This window comes from Magallana gigas, chromosome 10 (genome assembly GCF_963853765.1).
Source record: "Magallana gigas chromosome 10, xbMagGiga1.1, whole genome shotgun sequence".
Lineage (NCBI taxonomy): Eukaryota > Metazoa > Mollusca > Bivalvia > Ostreida > Ostreidae > Magallana > Magallana gigas.
In genome coordinates, this window is record NC_088862.1 from 7,588,753 (window position 1) to 7,605,721 (window position 16,969).

The window sequence follows — 16,969 nt, forward strand, 5'->3', positions numbered from 1 at the left end:
GGTGATAGGTTCCAACATACGAAAACTGCTTCTTTGACAATTATGACAAAAATATTGCTAAACGCTTTTATTTCTATGTCAGTACTACCTTAAACCAAGTTCATGATTTATTTACTTATTTATGATTCATTAATTTGGCATACGAATTTTAGTGCTGGTTAAAGGTGGTTATAACATGTTCATGAGTAATGAAACATACCCAGCCTGTTATGATTTTCAATACTTTAATTGTGGACATAATGTCTCTGAGTGACCCTGATATAGACAGCATTAACCATATAACACTCATTAGTACGTTGATTCAATTAGCTTTAAGCAAGGAAATTACTTTTTGAAAATGTGAAGCTATTGTAGACCGTAAAATATCTCCTAGAAATTTTTAAAAAGATTTTAAAAATGTAAAATTGTTAAAGCACGACACTCTATCTAGGTTTTTCGACTTTGTCTAGGTTAATGCCATTTCATCCCAAAATAAGAAACACAATAAGTACAAAAACTATATACATGAGGTAAATGGATTCTGACATGCATCTCTTTACCTTGAACTCATGTTTGTTCAAAATTCTTAATTAGATTGCACAAATAATATGCCCTGTATGTAATAGTTGGAATAGTTTGTATATTTAAAATCAAACAACAGATTACTATAACTAGCAAATTACATGTATATTGAAACTGATGTGTATTTTATAAATCTTTTACAAAAAATATATCCAAACAGCCCAATCATAAGTGAAAACTTTATTCCAAAACATCATTTCGTTATTCTATTATAGATAACTGCTGCTTATTGGCTTATTCAATTCTCTAACATTTTCATATATCTTAAAAGACTTTCGTTTCCAAATGAAGAGCTTACTTTTGTTCAGGAAAGTTTAGAAGGTTTAAAGATCTTTTTTTTTACGATGATATACATTTTTCTGAATTTAAAGAATTTTGATACTTTTATTTAAGACTTTTGTCTTGGAGGTAAAATCTAATATTTTAGTTTTTCCCGTAACAATGTAACAATGAAAATTTATATTTTTTAAGTTTCTTTTTAATACAAAAAACTCTAAACAATGAACTCAAACACTTGTCTTTGCCATTAAGGTAAGGTTCGCGGTTACAGGGAGATAACTCACACATTTTCATTGTGACGTAACACCAACTTCCCTTTATTTCAGTTATGACGTCATAATTTATATGACGTCATAATTGATTTCAGTTTTTTTTTATTTCGCTGGTTTTTTTAGTTTCAATGAAAAAATAATAGGACACAAGCATTTTATCAATTTCCACGAAAACGAAATCCGCATCATATGGTTTTGAATAGTGTTTTAGAAACATCAGATTACACATATTCTAAGATACGTTTTTCCTGAAATCGGTGGACTTGGAAAGGTTTCAAATAAGATGTTTTCGTTTACATAATAGTAGTCCAAAATTAAGACTTTTGTTGCATTTTATTCTATATTTAGATAGTTCATCAGAAATCAATAAAAGAGAATCATGATATTAATAGTGATATCATTTTCGAACATTTTAAGCATAAATAACCCCCATAATAGTCACATATAAAATGTACATATTTTCACGAAAATGTTTACATTTCATCAAAATGAAAATTGGAAATCGTGAACTTTGACCTTTTGTAGTTATAAAACGGGACGGGCAAAATTCATTTGAATTTCATGAAAAAAAGACTTTAGTATAGTGAACAAAATGGTATGTAACTTTGGTGCAAGCCGCAAACCTTACCTTAAGTTTGTCCCAAACTATAATTATAACACAGGGTATATTGCCCCAACTTCCGTTGAGTACCTACTTCCATGAATTGCAATTAAAGGGGGCTGGGTGGTTAAAAAATACCCAGAAGTTCTACCTTAGATATTTCAAAATAATTTCTTTAACTATATCCGATTATAATGTGTAAAAATAAATCAACATATTCTAACGTTAACATCTAAATGTTTCCCTTTATCCTTATATAAAACTTTTCCTCAGAAAGAGACTCAGATTCAAAGTCCAATATTGGCCACAACCATCGAGCTGTCTTAATATTTATAAGTTTAACAAGATATGAGGGTTTTTTTTTCGCAAAATTGTTTTTAATACCTACATAAAACATTATCTGGGTCTACTTTGTCTACTTTTCTCTAATCCAAGCATTATTTATAGAATTTAAATTTCTAAAATAAACATTGTCAACAATATGTTTTGCTAAAAAAATTTCTATAGTTAGCAAATCTTATATTATCATATAGATAAAGAAAATTAAAGATATAAATTTGAAAGATAAATAGTACTTATATACAGTACTAATGAACAAAATGCATGTAAAATAAAGGGTCTTCTCAAATTTCGTCTGAATGAAACTACACTTACATTGTAACATTTACGAAAAGTATACTATCTCCAAAAACATAATATACATAAATACTCTGTCACCGTACCAAATGTTTAGATTTTTTGCGATGAGAATTGTTAGATTTACACTTGCACAGGATAAAATACCATATAACTAATATAATGTGTGGTCTAAACAGCAGGCTCCCTCATTACCCCATTATTTGCCATAATTGCACATACATGTACATAATCTTTGTCGGCATATAAACTATGTCCGTCAATGATAGAGTTAAGGAGTATTTCAGTCATTTGGAAACCTACATGAATGCGGTATAAATGTGATAATCTAGTAAATAAAAGGTGCTCACAGGTCTATAAAGTTCCGGAGTTTAATTCTTTTAATGATGCTTCATTACCATAGGTTTGTTTGATTGGGGTCCCGGTGCTTAAAATGCTTCACAAACACAATGGAAATCATGTTTCAAGGTATAAGGTATCCCACTCCTCAATGTTGTTGCATTAAGAACCTGTAAAATATTTTTCAAACCTATCAAATGTTTAGAATGTGTGTAATGAATAAAGGAGTGTATTGAATATCATTTAATTGTTTGTTTTTGTCATTTTCGTCTTAAGAACCTTCCACAAAACTATCATTTTGTAAAACATATGAAGGAAATAAGTGGCAACTTTTGATATTTGTCCATCTTTGATGGATAAATATATTTTAAATTCCTTCAATCGATCAAAAAATCGGTATTGAACAAGATCTTGACTCTACATGTCAGAATTAAATAAAATCAGTGAGAATTCATGAAAATTATTGAATAGAATGTCTACATCATTTTTTTTTTACAAAATGATATGTGTCTAATTGTTAACGTGCTTGAAATTTAACCGTTTAATATACATTGTATAAAATTTGCCAAACGTCTCTCTTTTATAGATGCCATTCCATGATGTTATCTGCTTAGTAATGATATTGGTTTTTTCATCATGTATTTTGTCGGTAAGTTTACATTTAATCAGATATTATCGGTTCCATACCTAGATGTTTATAAAAATATATATCTTATGCATTTTTGTATAAAAATTTAAACAAGAATTTACAAATTTTTCATTTATAAGTATTAATGACAATTGTCCCATTTCTAAAACTGATATCAAATGTAACGCTTTTACACAATAACAAATACACCCCCCCCCCCCAAAAAAAAAAACCCAACAGGAATTAAGTCAGTAAAACTGTATATTTGTTGTTGGTTTTAAAATTGTGTAAGTAAATTCAATATTTATTTACGAAGGCTGTTCGATACATAATGTGTATTGTAGCTAGGTGCGATAACACACGATTTCGTCGTTAATTCTTTTGAATAAATCAATTTAATGTCTTAAAAACTGTATTTACATGAGCCCTTAGCTCCTCATAAACTTTATACTTAAAGTCATTTAAACAGAGCCAGTCATTGACCACTGTCGCAAAAACGGTTGTGAAACGGGTTGAGAATAGTAAAGAAATTACAACTTAAACAAAGGTTTGTACAAAACTCGATCGTTCATGAACGTAGCCTTTAATGAATTGGGGGACGTTTATGGGCGTGTAAGTTATCTTAAATGACAGTTTGTAAGCGTAGGAATAAACTTCGACCGGCTAGAGTCAGTGAACGATTTTTAGCAAATTCGGGCTGACCTGTTACTGTAACACGCGAGGGAAGTGGCCCAAAAGTCAAGGAAATAATTGAAAATCATGACAGATTCACGATTATGTTTTTCCAAAAGTGTTGACATATCGCTATCGTAAGTGTATTTCATTTTCAAGCATGATTTAAAGGTACGAAATAGTTCTGCTCATATTGGCAGATTACCAAAAAATGGTTCGAATACAAACCGATAAGCAATTGTTAAACAATGTTTTCTAAAGTAAATCTAAGACATTTTATAAGTACTGATTCTGCTGACGTAACATAGATTTACTATTTCGAACCAGTAAGAGGAATTCGAAACAAAATATGACTTACTCATCACGATAAAAAGACCACAATTGCCAAAGAACTATAAGCACAAGGATGGCTCTTTATTAAGGTCTTCCGTTTCCAACGGAAGACCTTATTGTTTTCGTACTGTTTATTATTATTTTTTTTTCCAAATTTTGTGCACGCGATTTCTCGAAAACTACTCAACCGATCTGAACAATTTTTTCACAGATGATGGGAAATTATCTGAATTTTATATGTTTTTGAATTTTTTGTCGTCGTCACTTCCGGTCCGGATTTACGGTCGATTTTGTAATTTTTTACGACCAATTTTGTGCAGAGTTGATCTCAGAAACTATAAGAGATATGACTTTGAAATTTTTAGGATAGGTAGAGCATGGTTTGAAGTGATGCACTATTTAGTTGTTTTGCACCAGTGGCGCTATTCCTTGGAGCTCGCTTAGGCACAAAAATGGGGTACAGATTTCGAATCAAAATTTCCATATGTTTTGATCAGTATCTTTTTATCAGTTGATATTTTGACAAGACATATAGAACAAAAGTAGTAGCGAATCAAAAGTTCTATCCAATAAAATCAAGAAAAAGGGGCTGGCCCCTTTAATTAGGGACCAAGAGACTCGTAAATTCTATTACGAATAACTTGAAAACGATAAATATTTTGTTATGCATTATAAAAATCAAAGTTGTTGATCTCTACATTATCGGTTTGAAAGAGTCATCGTCAGGCCCATGTCTGACGTAATTAGGGTTTTTATTCTTTATCTTCAAATTTTTTTTTTTTGGGGGGGGGGGGGGGGTAATTTTGAAATTGTATCGATATCTCATGGTATCATTTTATCTAAAAAAAAAAAATCGGACGGAAGACCTACTCGTTACTCGTAACGAGGTCGTATCTAGTTGGATATTCTTCTTGTATGTATGTGATGGTATAGCCGTCCAAAGTCAAGTAAGAAAGGGCAAAATTGTTACCGGTGTTATGTTATGAAACCTCAAAAAATAGTATCATAAATGAATTCCTGTCTCAGGTTAAAGGTATTTTTGTAAACCTATAGGATTTGAGACAATTATTTTAATATCATAATTATAAACCGACTAAATACATTGACCTTTAATCTGATAAGTAGTAAACAACCAGTTAATCGGATTAAGGACAGATTTTACAAAACCAAAATATGCATCTATTTAGGGAAGCCGATACAGGAACAATAATTGAGCAATGCTAAAATTGATGCTAACATATCATTACTTTTAAAAAAGACTGTGACGTTAAATTAAAGACTGTAGAAATTCATATTATATTATAAATTCCTTTGTGAAATTCCAGGATTTTATCATAATTTATTATAAAAGTTATTAGCATAATTAATTATAGAAACTGTTCACTTGTGAATTGAATATTAAATGTTTGTTTTCTATGTAAATGAGTGTCATGTATGTTACCGTATAAAAATGATCGACGACACTCTTAATGAAGAGTCATCAGGATTTTATCACAATTTATTGTACAACTTACTGGCAAAATGTATTATGGAATTTGTTAACTTGATTATTAATTTGTTTGTTTTGTATATAAATTAGTGTTATATATGTTATTATATAAAAGATACTTGACGGTTCTCTTTAGAGAAGAGCTACTATACGATCCGCCATACAATCTGGACCTGTACAAAATAAACTTTTGGGAGAAAACGTTTTATTTCTCTTATTGGCTTACATATTTGTCAACTTTATGACATTGCTTCTTCATATACATTTAAGCTTCTGCAGCATTTTTTGAAGGCGTCGGAGGTTATCGTCTTGTCACACCAGATCTGGCTCCGTATGCGACTTTTTTTTCATTTTTACAAAACTTAAAAAAAGTTCTTATTCGGTAGTAGTTACAAGTCCCAACAAGCACTTGACTTTGCCATCATTACTGTCTCAGATGTTTATACCAATCAGCTTCCATGACGCATTTCGCACAGGGTGCAAAATTATTAGTTGCGCAGCAATGTTAAGGTGTCAGGAGCTAAAATACGACTGGATACAACTAATTTTTTTTTTAATCAACGAAAAAATGCTTTAACCGGGATTATTTCTTGAAGTTTTTTAAACATATGTTGACAACAATGTTGAACATTATTTTTGATGCCTTTTTGTGACGTCATATGTACTTCAATGTCACATGACATGTGTATCCTTACATTACAAACTATCTAATTAAATCGCATGAGCGCAGGTGATTAATGACTTTAAATCATAAATATTTTAAAGGAAATCCTTTGTTATGTAATAAACTTTGAAGGTCTTGCGCTTGGGCTTGAAATATTTATTTCGTTAATTAAAGATATTGTAAAACACTTCCCTAAATCATTAAAATAAAGCACAATTTTACTTAAAATTGTGGTAAATCCATTGGTTTCCCAAGCATGATTGGTACTTATATTCTCTACCAATTTAATTTAAAATATTCTTGAATTGTATTGATCTTTTCACCTTCGCCGAGCTGTTTTTGCATGCATTAAAATTTCTTCTTTCAGTTGTTTACACGTAGCAGGGAGAGTCTCTAAACCAATATTATTAAATAGTATTTTGCTCCAAGCGAAGCTTTAAATCTGTCGATTATTTGCCACTGATTATCAATATGAATAGATTTTATTGTCTAGCATTAAGGGCAGCATTTAGGTAAAGAAAACAAGAAGTTTTATGACTGTTTCATTATAATTTACTTTTAACGTTACGACACATTTCCTGGGAACTATCGAATGGAATGCAGATCGTGGCGTCAAAATTAATTTTGCCGTCATATTGTATGAAGTACAAACAAGTGACTATCTAAACATTGCCGTTGGAAGCCTTTACATAACCGCGTGGGACTAGATTCTACTGAACGGTCAAATAATAAATTATTATCATCATTATAAATACGATTAAGACCTTAAACTTCTCCTCGATCAAGACATTATTATTTCTAAGCAAAAACTGTTTAATATATTGTATCAGTAAATCCCCCCCCCCCCCAAATGTTCATTTTGTAATGTTTTATTATAACTTTAGATCTAGATTGATTTTGTTTCCATATATATATATATATATATATATATATATATATATATATATATATATATATATATATATATATATATATATAAATTTGATTTTTATAAACTTGTTTGTGATCCAGAAAATACTATTGATTTTTTTTCTAATAATTCTGAGTGCGTGTTATTGTTTATTTATTCGTTTGAGTAAAATTGAGTAAATACTAATTTCTGAGTTAACTTAAAAATTTTTTTGATTTTTTTGCGTTAAAAACTATTAAAGTATCAATTCAAAACATCAGCAAAATCTGCAGGATTTTTTTTGTCGACATTCTGACATTACTAATTAGTACCCAGTCATTCAGTTTCATTTTGTGATAACGGGAATTGACATATTAGTTTAAAAAAATGATTGTTAGATTTGAAATCTAAAAACATAATTATTATTCCAGTTTTCTGACTATGCATTTGAAGTAAATCGTGTTAAGAAATGCCCATTGGACATGGAAGCATGGAGTATGTCGTCAGTTCGACTGAACTGTAACAAAAGTCACGGATATCATTGTGTGCCTAATAGGAATTTAACATCACTGGTCGAATTTTGTTATCCGAGAGGAAGTTATATACTTTTTGAAAAAGGTAAGTCAAACATTTTTATGGAAATCCAATGTTAACTATAAGACATGTTCATGTAACTCCTCAGCCAAACTAGTTTAAAAAAGAAAGCAAGGAACACCCATTGCGATTATTCTTTATTTTCACATAAAGGTAAAAATTATCTATATTCTTTTTGTCTAAATTTAAGCTCAAATGGTTCTTTAGTACTGTTATTGAATAGCTTTTACTAATCAAATCAAATTGTTGATGTTTAGGAAATTGCCTGGAATTAGCTGGTTCTGGAATTCTTAATCATATCCCTTGCAACAACAGTTTTTCTTCCGGGTGCCCTGACAGTTTTTATTTGAGCAAAGAAATCTACAAATGTGAGTAATATGGTTTTAGTAAAATATACATGTAAACATGATGTTCAACGTTTTTCATACCAACACTGCCAAACAGCATTGTAGACATTGTTTACGGTCATAGTCAATGCACATGTTTAATTATGAATATGTGGTGTGTACAAAACAAAAATAATTAATTATCAATATTTGAAGATCCAAAGTGCCTGGAGATTAACACGACTCTGGGATGTTTTGATTCGGATACCCAGTGCATTAAATCACGGTTCGTATACCTATCTTAATATTTTAATTGCTTTACTGAGAAAATTTTAAAAATGATAAATGTTTCGTCTAAGGCTGTAAAATTTTTGTTCTATATACTCTTCTTAGCTAAGCGAGAAATCAATGTAGGGCCATGTAAAATCATAACTTGTAGAAAGCTTGTTTAAACTAGTACTAGTTCTTATTGATTGTTTTATTTATTGTAGAAGTCCATCCACTAACGCAAAAAACTTCTATCATAAATAGTCAACGACAAGTGTGTACCTATTGTATACCTATCGTTTGCATGCCTATTTTTTCTGTTACATATACATGAAAAGGGTTTAAATCGATTATTCAATCGGTTTTAACCTTGGTTTCATTCATTTTACTGATATATGGTTAAATCTTATCGGTATCTGCTTATCAGAAACAAGTCTTTTTGTCTGCATATGCAGCTCTTTTTCAAGATTTAAGGACCCATACTAGATTGCTTATATCCAATGTAAAGAAAAAGGAGTGAACAAAAAAGTTTTGTTTACGACTTTGTATTTGCTGCAATAGTCAACCTGTTCTTGATATCTCATTAATGGATAAAATTATATGATATCTGTATAAATAGAAATGCGACAAAACGAGCCAAATATTTTTAAAAGGTTGTATAAACTTAAAAAAATATCTTATAACAATCAAATAAAGGAGGTTGTAACTCTGTTCTTAGACACTTTTGTTTACCTCTAACCTGAAAAGTCTTTGTCATTCTTTAGAGAAAAAATTGATAGTAGTGTTTTCTCGATCTTTTTCCAACTAAAGACCCTTTTTTTTTTTTATATATATTTCTCTATTTTTCTTACATGATTTTGTCCGCGCAAGTTTTCGGAAACGGCATGGCCAATTTTACTCAATTTTTTAGATCTGATATACATGTGTATATATTTTTCAAATTGATGACGTTATTTCTTTTTTCGGTTTATTAACGTTTTAGCGTTTGAATGAGTTGGTTTGTCCAGGAAACTCCTTATAAATTATAATAAATTTTGAGTTCATATTGTATAATGACAATAATATTTATATGACGTAAATGGAAAGCTCGCCTGGACCAAGCAATTTAGTTTAAAAATGTCGTAATTTTTCTTGTTTTTTTTCTTTCTTTTTTTTTGAAAAAAATTATTGGTGAAACATGTAATGCCAAAAAGGGCCTGGATCCTCAAATCAGGGACTCAAAGGTTTTTAAAGTCTTTCTATTTTGATATAGGTTATAAAGGCAAACATGTTTATTTTATAGTTCTGTATAAAATATATAATGATTATCTCATGTTTTACTTAATTACGGTTATTTGGGGTCAAAAGTTCAAAACTTTGATCACCTATATCTCAAAGAGGGGAAAATATTTTAAAATCCATTAATGACGAAATGATTTTCATAAAGATATATATTAACATTATCCAGTGTCTTTGCCTGTGATAACACTACGTATCGATTTTGTACTATATAACTCATATTACAAATGACGCCAAATTTAGGCGCCAGCGGGGTTTGTTTATTTATGATGAAATATTTAATCGTACGAAGGCCCAAAATTACATAAATATAAGTAATAAGGAATCATTTTTTGAATATTATGAGGTGATAATTTCGGTCGGGGTGTGATCAAATCTATCATAAAGCCCCTCGGGCTTTATTGGATTTGATCACGCCCCGACCAAAATTATCACCTCATAATAATCAAAGAATGATTCCTCATTCCTTATATCAAACAATTAGCAACCATCAAAAATTCGTTGAGGTGGCTCAGTGCATCAGTGCATTATTTGATGGATTGAGAAAGAATCATTTCTGAAAATAGATTGTACAAAAATGAAATCGATATCGCTTATCAAATTTTTTATCAGATTTTTTAGTTGTTTTTTTGTGATAAAAAGCAGAAACATCGTTTTGGCTGCGAACAGGATCCACACATTTTGTATCAATTGATGTACAATACAACTATCTATAAATAATATCATATACGGCCAAATAAACTTTAAAACATTTTTGAAAAAAAAATGATAAAAATGAAAACAAAGAATCGTAGAAATTTTTAATCCATGGATACAAACTACAAGCCAACTGTTGCTCTCGCATTAAACAATCGCTAAACAATCATATTTCAACGAAAACTTGAAATCAAATATTGCAAATTGATAAAAAAAAGTTATGGAAAATTTTACATTCAAACTGATCCGGATTGTAATTAAACTGATCCCGACCGAAATGTTATTAAGTTGGAATTCATCACAATTTTGCAAACATTTTATGGTTCTTTTGCTGTAAAATGACTGTTTATGTTTTTTAACTAATCTTCTAATGTATACCAATTGCTCGTATTAAACTAGATTATCTCGTAGAATTTCAATACGAAGATAATTCTGACCGAAATTTGTTTTCATCAATCGGGATCGGTTAAAGTTGAATAAATTGCAAATTTTCCAAAAGTTTGTACTGCCTCCTCAAATTTAAAAAAAAAATGTTATTGTTTGATAAGTGCTTAAAGTTACTTTTTGTTATTCTTTAGATTTTTATCCATCGAGTTTAAACATATGAAAAAATAGCAATTTCAATTCTTATAAATGAATTTTTTTATCTAGAAATTTAAAACGTGACCATTCTGTCTTTGGCATTTATTTATTTATTTTATATCTTTACTATTATAATCATTTTACATGTGAATTAGGACCAATTTTTGGCTCTGTTACTCTGTTTGCAGTCAAAACAATTTTCCTATTCCACAAAAAAAGGTAAAAATTCATTTAAAACAATTCATATAATATTCTACAATATCGTTTCATATGATACAATACATTAGGGATGCTATTTTATTTGTATTTGGAGCCTCTTGGTCAAATTCAATTAAGAAGAAACAGGATGGTGCAATTCATTTATCACTCAATAAATATTTTTTTTATTTTTAAGTTAAAATTGGAGTTAATTCTTTCTAGACTTCCATGAAATATAAACTAAATATGCCAAAATATATCGATAGCAATATCAAAATATTGTTCAATATGTTTTTAGAGCAGCATGAATGTATCGTAATTTACAAACTCCCAAGAAGGTTTAGTCTGCGCTGAAAATTAGGAGGCTAATGTTACAGTACTCTATAACTATTGAATTATGAAAATTGGTCATTTTCTTTTTGAAAACCTTCCGCCATAAGATATAGTCTCTTACTAATCTCTTTGAATATATAATTTTCTTTTAGCAATTTTATTTAGTATAGATTATCTAACATTTTAAATATAAATATACAAATAGAATTAATATATGATGTAGAAGTTTTAGACAAGAGGTTGTATAAAATAGTTACCCCAAAAGAGAGGAGCAAACCTCTTTAACTAATCTTTCTGCACAGTGAATTATATCAAGAGGCCTTGCATGTATATATTTTCCTTTCGTTTTCAATGCAGCCGGTTCAGATTTTTACTCTCTACTTGTGTATATTCCATTAAATTCAGCTCAACAGCTCTGCAGCAGCTGAAGGCGCATCCATTTTGAATATTGTTGCTGTTATTGTTTTGTATCAATACGCGCCGATTTATTTACATTATTTACATTTGTGATCAATGACGCTTCACATTTTATGATTTGAAAATGTTTTATAAAATGATACGAAATTAATATAATTGACCGGAAAACTTTTGATGAAACAGGCTTTTGGTTAATTTTTTCTTTGATACGTCGATTAATAGAAAAATAATTATATTAATTTCTTAATTACCAAAATTACCCCCATTTAAAGAATTTAAAGACTTGTTTTTATAGAATTTAAAAGGTTTGTTTCAAGTGTAATATATGAGAAATCGTCACTAGTGATCCTCTTCTAGCATGTAAATCTTCCGAGGTTTATTTCTGATGCATTGAAGTATGAGATATTACATAATCAAAACTCCAAAAATATTCTATACAAACCAATTATCTTAAATAGGTAAAAATAACTTCTTTTGGGGCATACAAAAAAAACCCCCAAAAGCATCATGGGAATGTTAAGAAAGAGAACTTTTGGTTTGGATCCCCGAATGTTTGGGTTTATTAAACCTGCATGTTATGCATCGATTGTACATGAAATCAAAACAAACTAGTAATGATATTGAACCAGTCCACACAGTCACCTTTATCTGTTTGATCTCGGGAACAAGTACATGTACCTATTTTAAGTAATCTGAATAGCTTGTAAGTCGTAAACACATCTGATGATTATATTGGTTTATTTAAAATCTAAGTTAGCTTTAACGTCATGTAACGTCTTTGTTACACATTTGTGTCGTCACAAAGCGACGAAAGTAATACATCATTAGTAAGTGAAAATGGAAATTCATAATTTACAACATACTTTTGCACAAAAGAGCAGGAATGAGGCAAGCCTCTTAAAGCTTATTTTAAAAGAAATATGAAAAAAAAAATTTTTGAAACAGTTTTGCATTAAAATGAGGCATGTAAATAGGATGGATAATGTACCGGTACAAATTTTGCCAAAAAACTGTGGCGTGGTATTTATGTTTGTAAGGTTGGATTTGTATCAACCAACAGCTTCATTGTTAATAAGGAAAAAATAAGGATAAAATGCACAATGATCATTATCAGACAATAAAATTTAAAACTTTTTATATAGAATTAGTTCTATTGCTATACATTTGGATTCGCAGTCTTTTAAAGTTATGAAATGTTCTTTTTCGACTGTAATATATAATGTTCAGCTCCAGATACAGTCTATTAAAATGCGTCGCGACATTATGCCCTTTTGGGCATGTAATATAGCTGATTTAGGAAGTCCATTTTGGCCTGGAATGATATATTAAATTCTGGATATTTTCCATTAGGTTTTCGGGTTTTAATCATGGCTAATCTTTTCCTTAACAATGTCTCAAGATATCAAGCTCATCTCAAACATTTTTTTTTTTTTATATTTAAGCAATATATCCATAAACTTATTCAATACTTGCGTTGAAACAAAAGTCCCTTTCACAATAGATCTTAACATAAGATTTTTAATGTTGATATAAGTTATTGTTTTAACATATGTTCAACAGTATGCATTTTTTATCGCTAATATATGCTTCCGTCTTATTTTGCCTCACTTGTGAAAGACAACGATTGTGGATCATATTATTTTTAATTAGAAATTATTACAATTAATTACAGAATTGTGTTTGTGCTAACGAATTTCCTAGATTTAAGACAAATTGCGTTAAATAATTAATAATGATAATAATGCCTAACTTGAGAAGTAGTGTACTGTATTTTGTTTCATCTTTCCAATTTGAGAAACATGACTTATGTGAAGAACAAGTTCTAATAAAATTGAAAAAATAGTAATATATTGTTAAACAAGTAATGTTATGATAAACTATTAGAACCAAAAACAAAAAACTCTAATGAACTATTGTGCTTAAAAAAAATTGTTTCGCTTCAGTGCTTCAGGAGAGAAACAATTTGTTAAAATTTTGAAAGTATGTTCCTGTTGTTTATAGTGCTTTTAGAAAACAAAGGTTGTTTTATAAATTATATTGATGTAAAATTTAGCTAATAGCTATGAGACGAGGTTTCATATTATATATACAATAAGAGGATGTCAATACCAAGTTTATAATAACTCGAAACAACAACTTTATCCTGCGGCGAAGCGATGGAAAAAAGTTGTTGTCGAGGTGGATAACAAACTTTCATTTGTGTTTTAGTAATTTACATTTATACGTTTAGTATTTTTTTTATTATAAAAAGGATAACTTTCTTGTCAGCGATTCAGATTGTCTTGATGGTAAACAAATTAGAGTTATTAGACTTTAAACTAAACATAGCGACTCCGATTACATCAGAGGTGTTCCGAGTTAAATTGTACAGAAACTTTTTCACATGTTTATTAGTTGTTATTTAAGAGATTATATATATATATATATATATATATATATATATATATATATATATATATATATATATATATATATATATATATATATATATATATATATGCTGCTGGCGTAGTTTATAACTTCCATTTCGCTCCTCATTTCCGTATTTTCATATCAATTTTTTACACACTCCCAAAAAAGTGGGGGGGGGGGGGGCAACTCTATGATAATTCACTTTTTTATATGTAAATTTTAAAAAAATTGTTGCTGCGATCAAGCGATCAAAAGTGGGGGGCCAGCCCCCCCCCCCCCCCCCTGCCCCCTCCCTGATGCTATGTGCCTGTAATCTTTTCATGAAGATTTGTGTTTTATTGTAAATGTAAAAAATAACAGTAGCTTAGGTCTTATGATGCAAAGTTATTTTAAATATTAGAATAAATAACTAGCTTTATCTTAAATTTTCTTCAAGCCCAGAAAACAACCTCCGATATGTTTTCCGAGTTTGGCGAAAGGCCCGAGAAGATACGATTGCTGCAGCGCAGTACCAATGGTTTTTCGAAATTAGAGTACATGTAGTACATAATACTGAAGGCACAGTCAATGAACTACGCCTTTGCCGGTGTAAAACCCACTCTAGAATCACAATTCTAAATTGAAACCCAGTCCAGCACAATTCCAGTACACCACTCTGCCTTCCTATTGTTAATTACTCGATTCAGAAATTAAAAGCAATGTTTTTGAAATCCGCTTCTGTGTTTTATGATGGCTATAGCGCTAGCTCATCAATCTTTTTAAAAGATAAGCTTGTGCTATACTACGGTATGTTAAGAGATTTGAACAAAAACACCTCCATTAAGAAAAGAGTTTCAAACCTTGACACTAAAAACTAAAAAAAATAAATACATGCATGAAACAGGAAGTGGGACAGTAAAAAATATCACTATTTATTCTCAATTCATACTCATTTTCATGTATTTTATTTAAAGACCTACTCACTTTGGCTTATCAAGACGGACCATACAACGGAAAAGCATTTTTTACTTTGCGAGTCTTATTAGAACTATCGGACTTTGGCGGTCACACCAATGATTTCTGGCCTGTCACGCAAACCAATGGGCTTTGGCCTGTCAAACCATCGAACTTTTGAATGACCAACGAACTTTCGATTTTTTTCTTCTAAATTATGCCAATTAAAATTTGACTTATTGATATTTTAGACTGGAGGAATACAATGCTGCTGGACAAATTGGCAAACGTGAGAAGAACATATCTGACGAACGATCAAACGAATTGACCATGAATAGCTCAGAAAATATTACTGAGTTAGTCACTTATTCTCTTTTTAATGCTTCTTGCATGTATGTTGCGTGTCAGTTTTTAAATATTGGGATTAGCGTGCTGGACGTAAATGTATATGAAACATCCTTTACTTACCTCAAAAGGTAATTCTTTTTATAATTCATTTTTCAAAAAAGTGCCAGCAAATATATGTAATGTGATCCCATCATTGTCTGTCATTTAAAAAGTAGTTAAAGTATTCCTTCATGCATCACAAAGAAATGAAAAGAAAAACCATTTTTAGACAGAATATTTATACGGAATTGAGCAATACATTTGAACAATCGGGAGACCTCACACAGAACATATCAGAAATTTCAGTGGTGTAAGTATCTATCTATCTATCTATCTATCTATCTATCTATCTATCTATCTATCTATCTATCTATCTATCTATCTATCTATCTATTTATCTATCTATCTATCTTTTCTGTTTTAACTTGTTAAATCGCCATACTTTAAATAACTTTTTAAATATTGAATTGAAGATGAAAAGGAAAAAAAATGAAAACACAATTAGACAAATTAGTTACATGATTAAAAACTTGATCGTTGATGAATTACCGTATATAAGGTTATTATCGCCCTTGCTTTTTTGGTCCCCTACTCTTTCAATTGAATAGTTTCGCCCGTCTTGAATTCACCCATTCACCCAGACATTGCTTAACAATAATTCAATTCGAAAAAAATGTAAATACATGTTCTAAATTTTCAAAAGGTTAATACTATTTCGAGGTGGACACAATAGGTTGATTTTTACATATTGGTGGTAACTTCCACCCTCTACATTCTTCTCAAAAAGCTAATAACCTATTGAATTCAAACATATTCAATTCAAAATATTACATATCTTTTTTAGACTGACGGAAAACAAAACAACCGAAAGGAACAAAACAGTTAAGCAGCTGGGAAACTCAACACTAAACAACTCAGAAGATTCCAAAATGTCAGTCTCTCGCCTTTCTCTTTAATGTTGCAATACGTCTATTGCATGCTACTTTAATACTATATAGTAGGTTTCCCGATGGAAGTAATCTGGTTTTAAAAGAGGGGAAAACCAATATATTGTCAGGTGATATAGCTAATATTGTCAACTGCTATATAGTCATTTTGTTGGGAGAGGGGGGCTGCTATATATATGTGTAGTCATCCCCCCCCCCCCGGGGGGGGGGGGGGGGTTGGTAGCACTATATAACAC

The 16,969-nt window shown here is 30.2% G+C and overlaps 1 protein-coding gene across 1 annotated transcript in view; it reads left to right on the top strand.

The window, feature by feature from the left end:
* LOC136272537 (uncharacterized) overlaps window positions 1–16,969 on the top strand; it is a 103,433-nt gene that overhangs the window by 14,838 nt on the left and 71,626 nt on the right. The window contains exons 2-8 of the mRNA XM_066074290.1: window positions 3,275–3,337; window positions 7,795–7,981; window positions 8,215–8,325; window positions 8,500–8,569; window positions 15,651–15,755; window positions 16,016–16,096; window positions 16,631–16,717. Of these exons, the coding sequence (XP_065930362.1) occupies window positions 3,275–3,337; window positions 7,795–7,981; window positions 8,215–8,325; window positions 8,500–8,569; window positions 15,651–15,755; window positions 16,016–16,096; window positions 16,631–16,717 (704 nt within the window). The remainder of the gene's footprint in view (window positions 1–3,274; window positions 3,338–7,794; window positions 7,982–8,214; window positions 8,326–8,499; window positions 8,570–15,650; window positions 15,756–16,015; window positions 16,097–16,630; window positions 16,718–16,969) is intronic.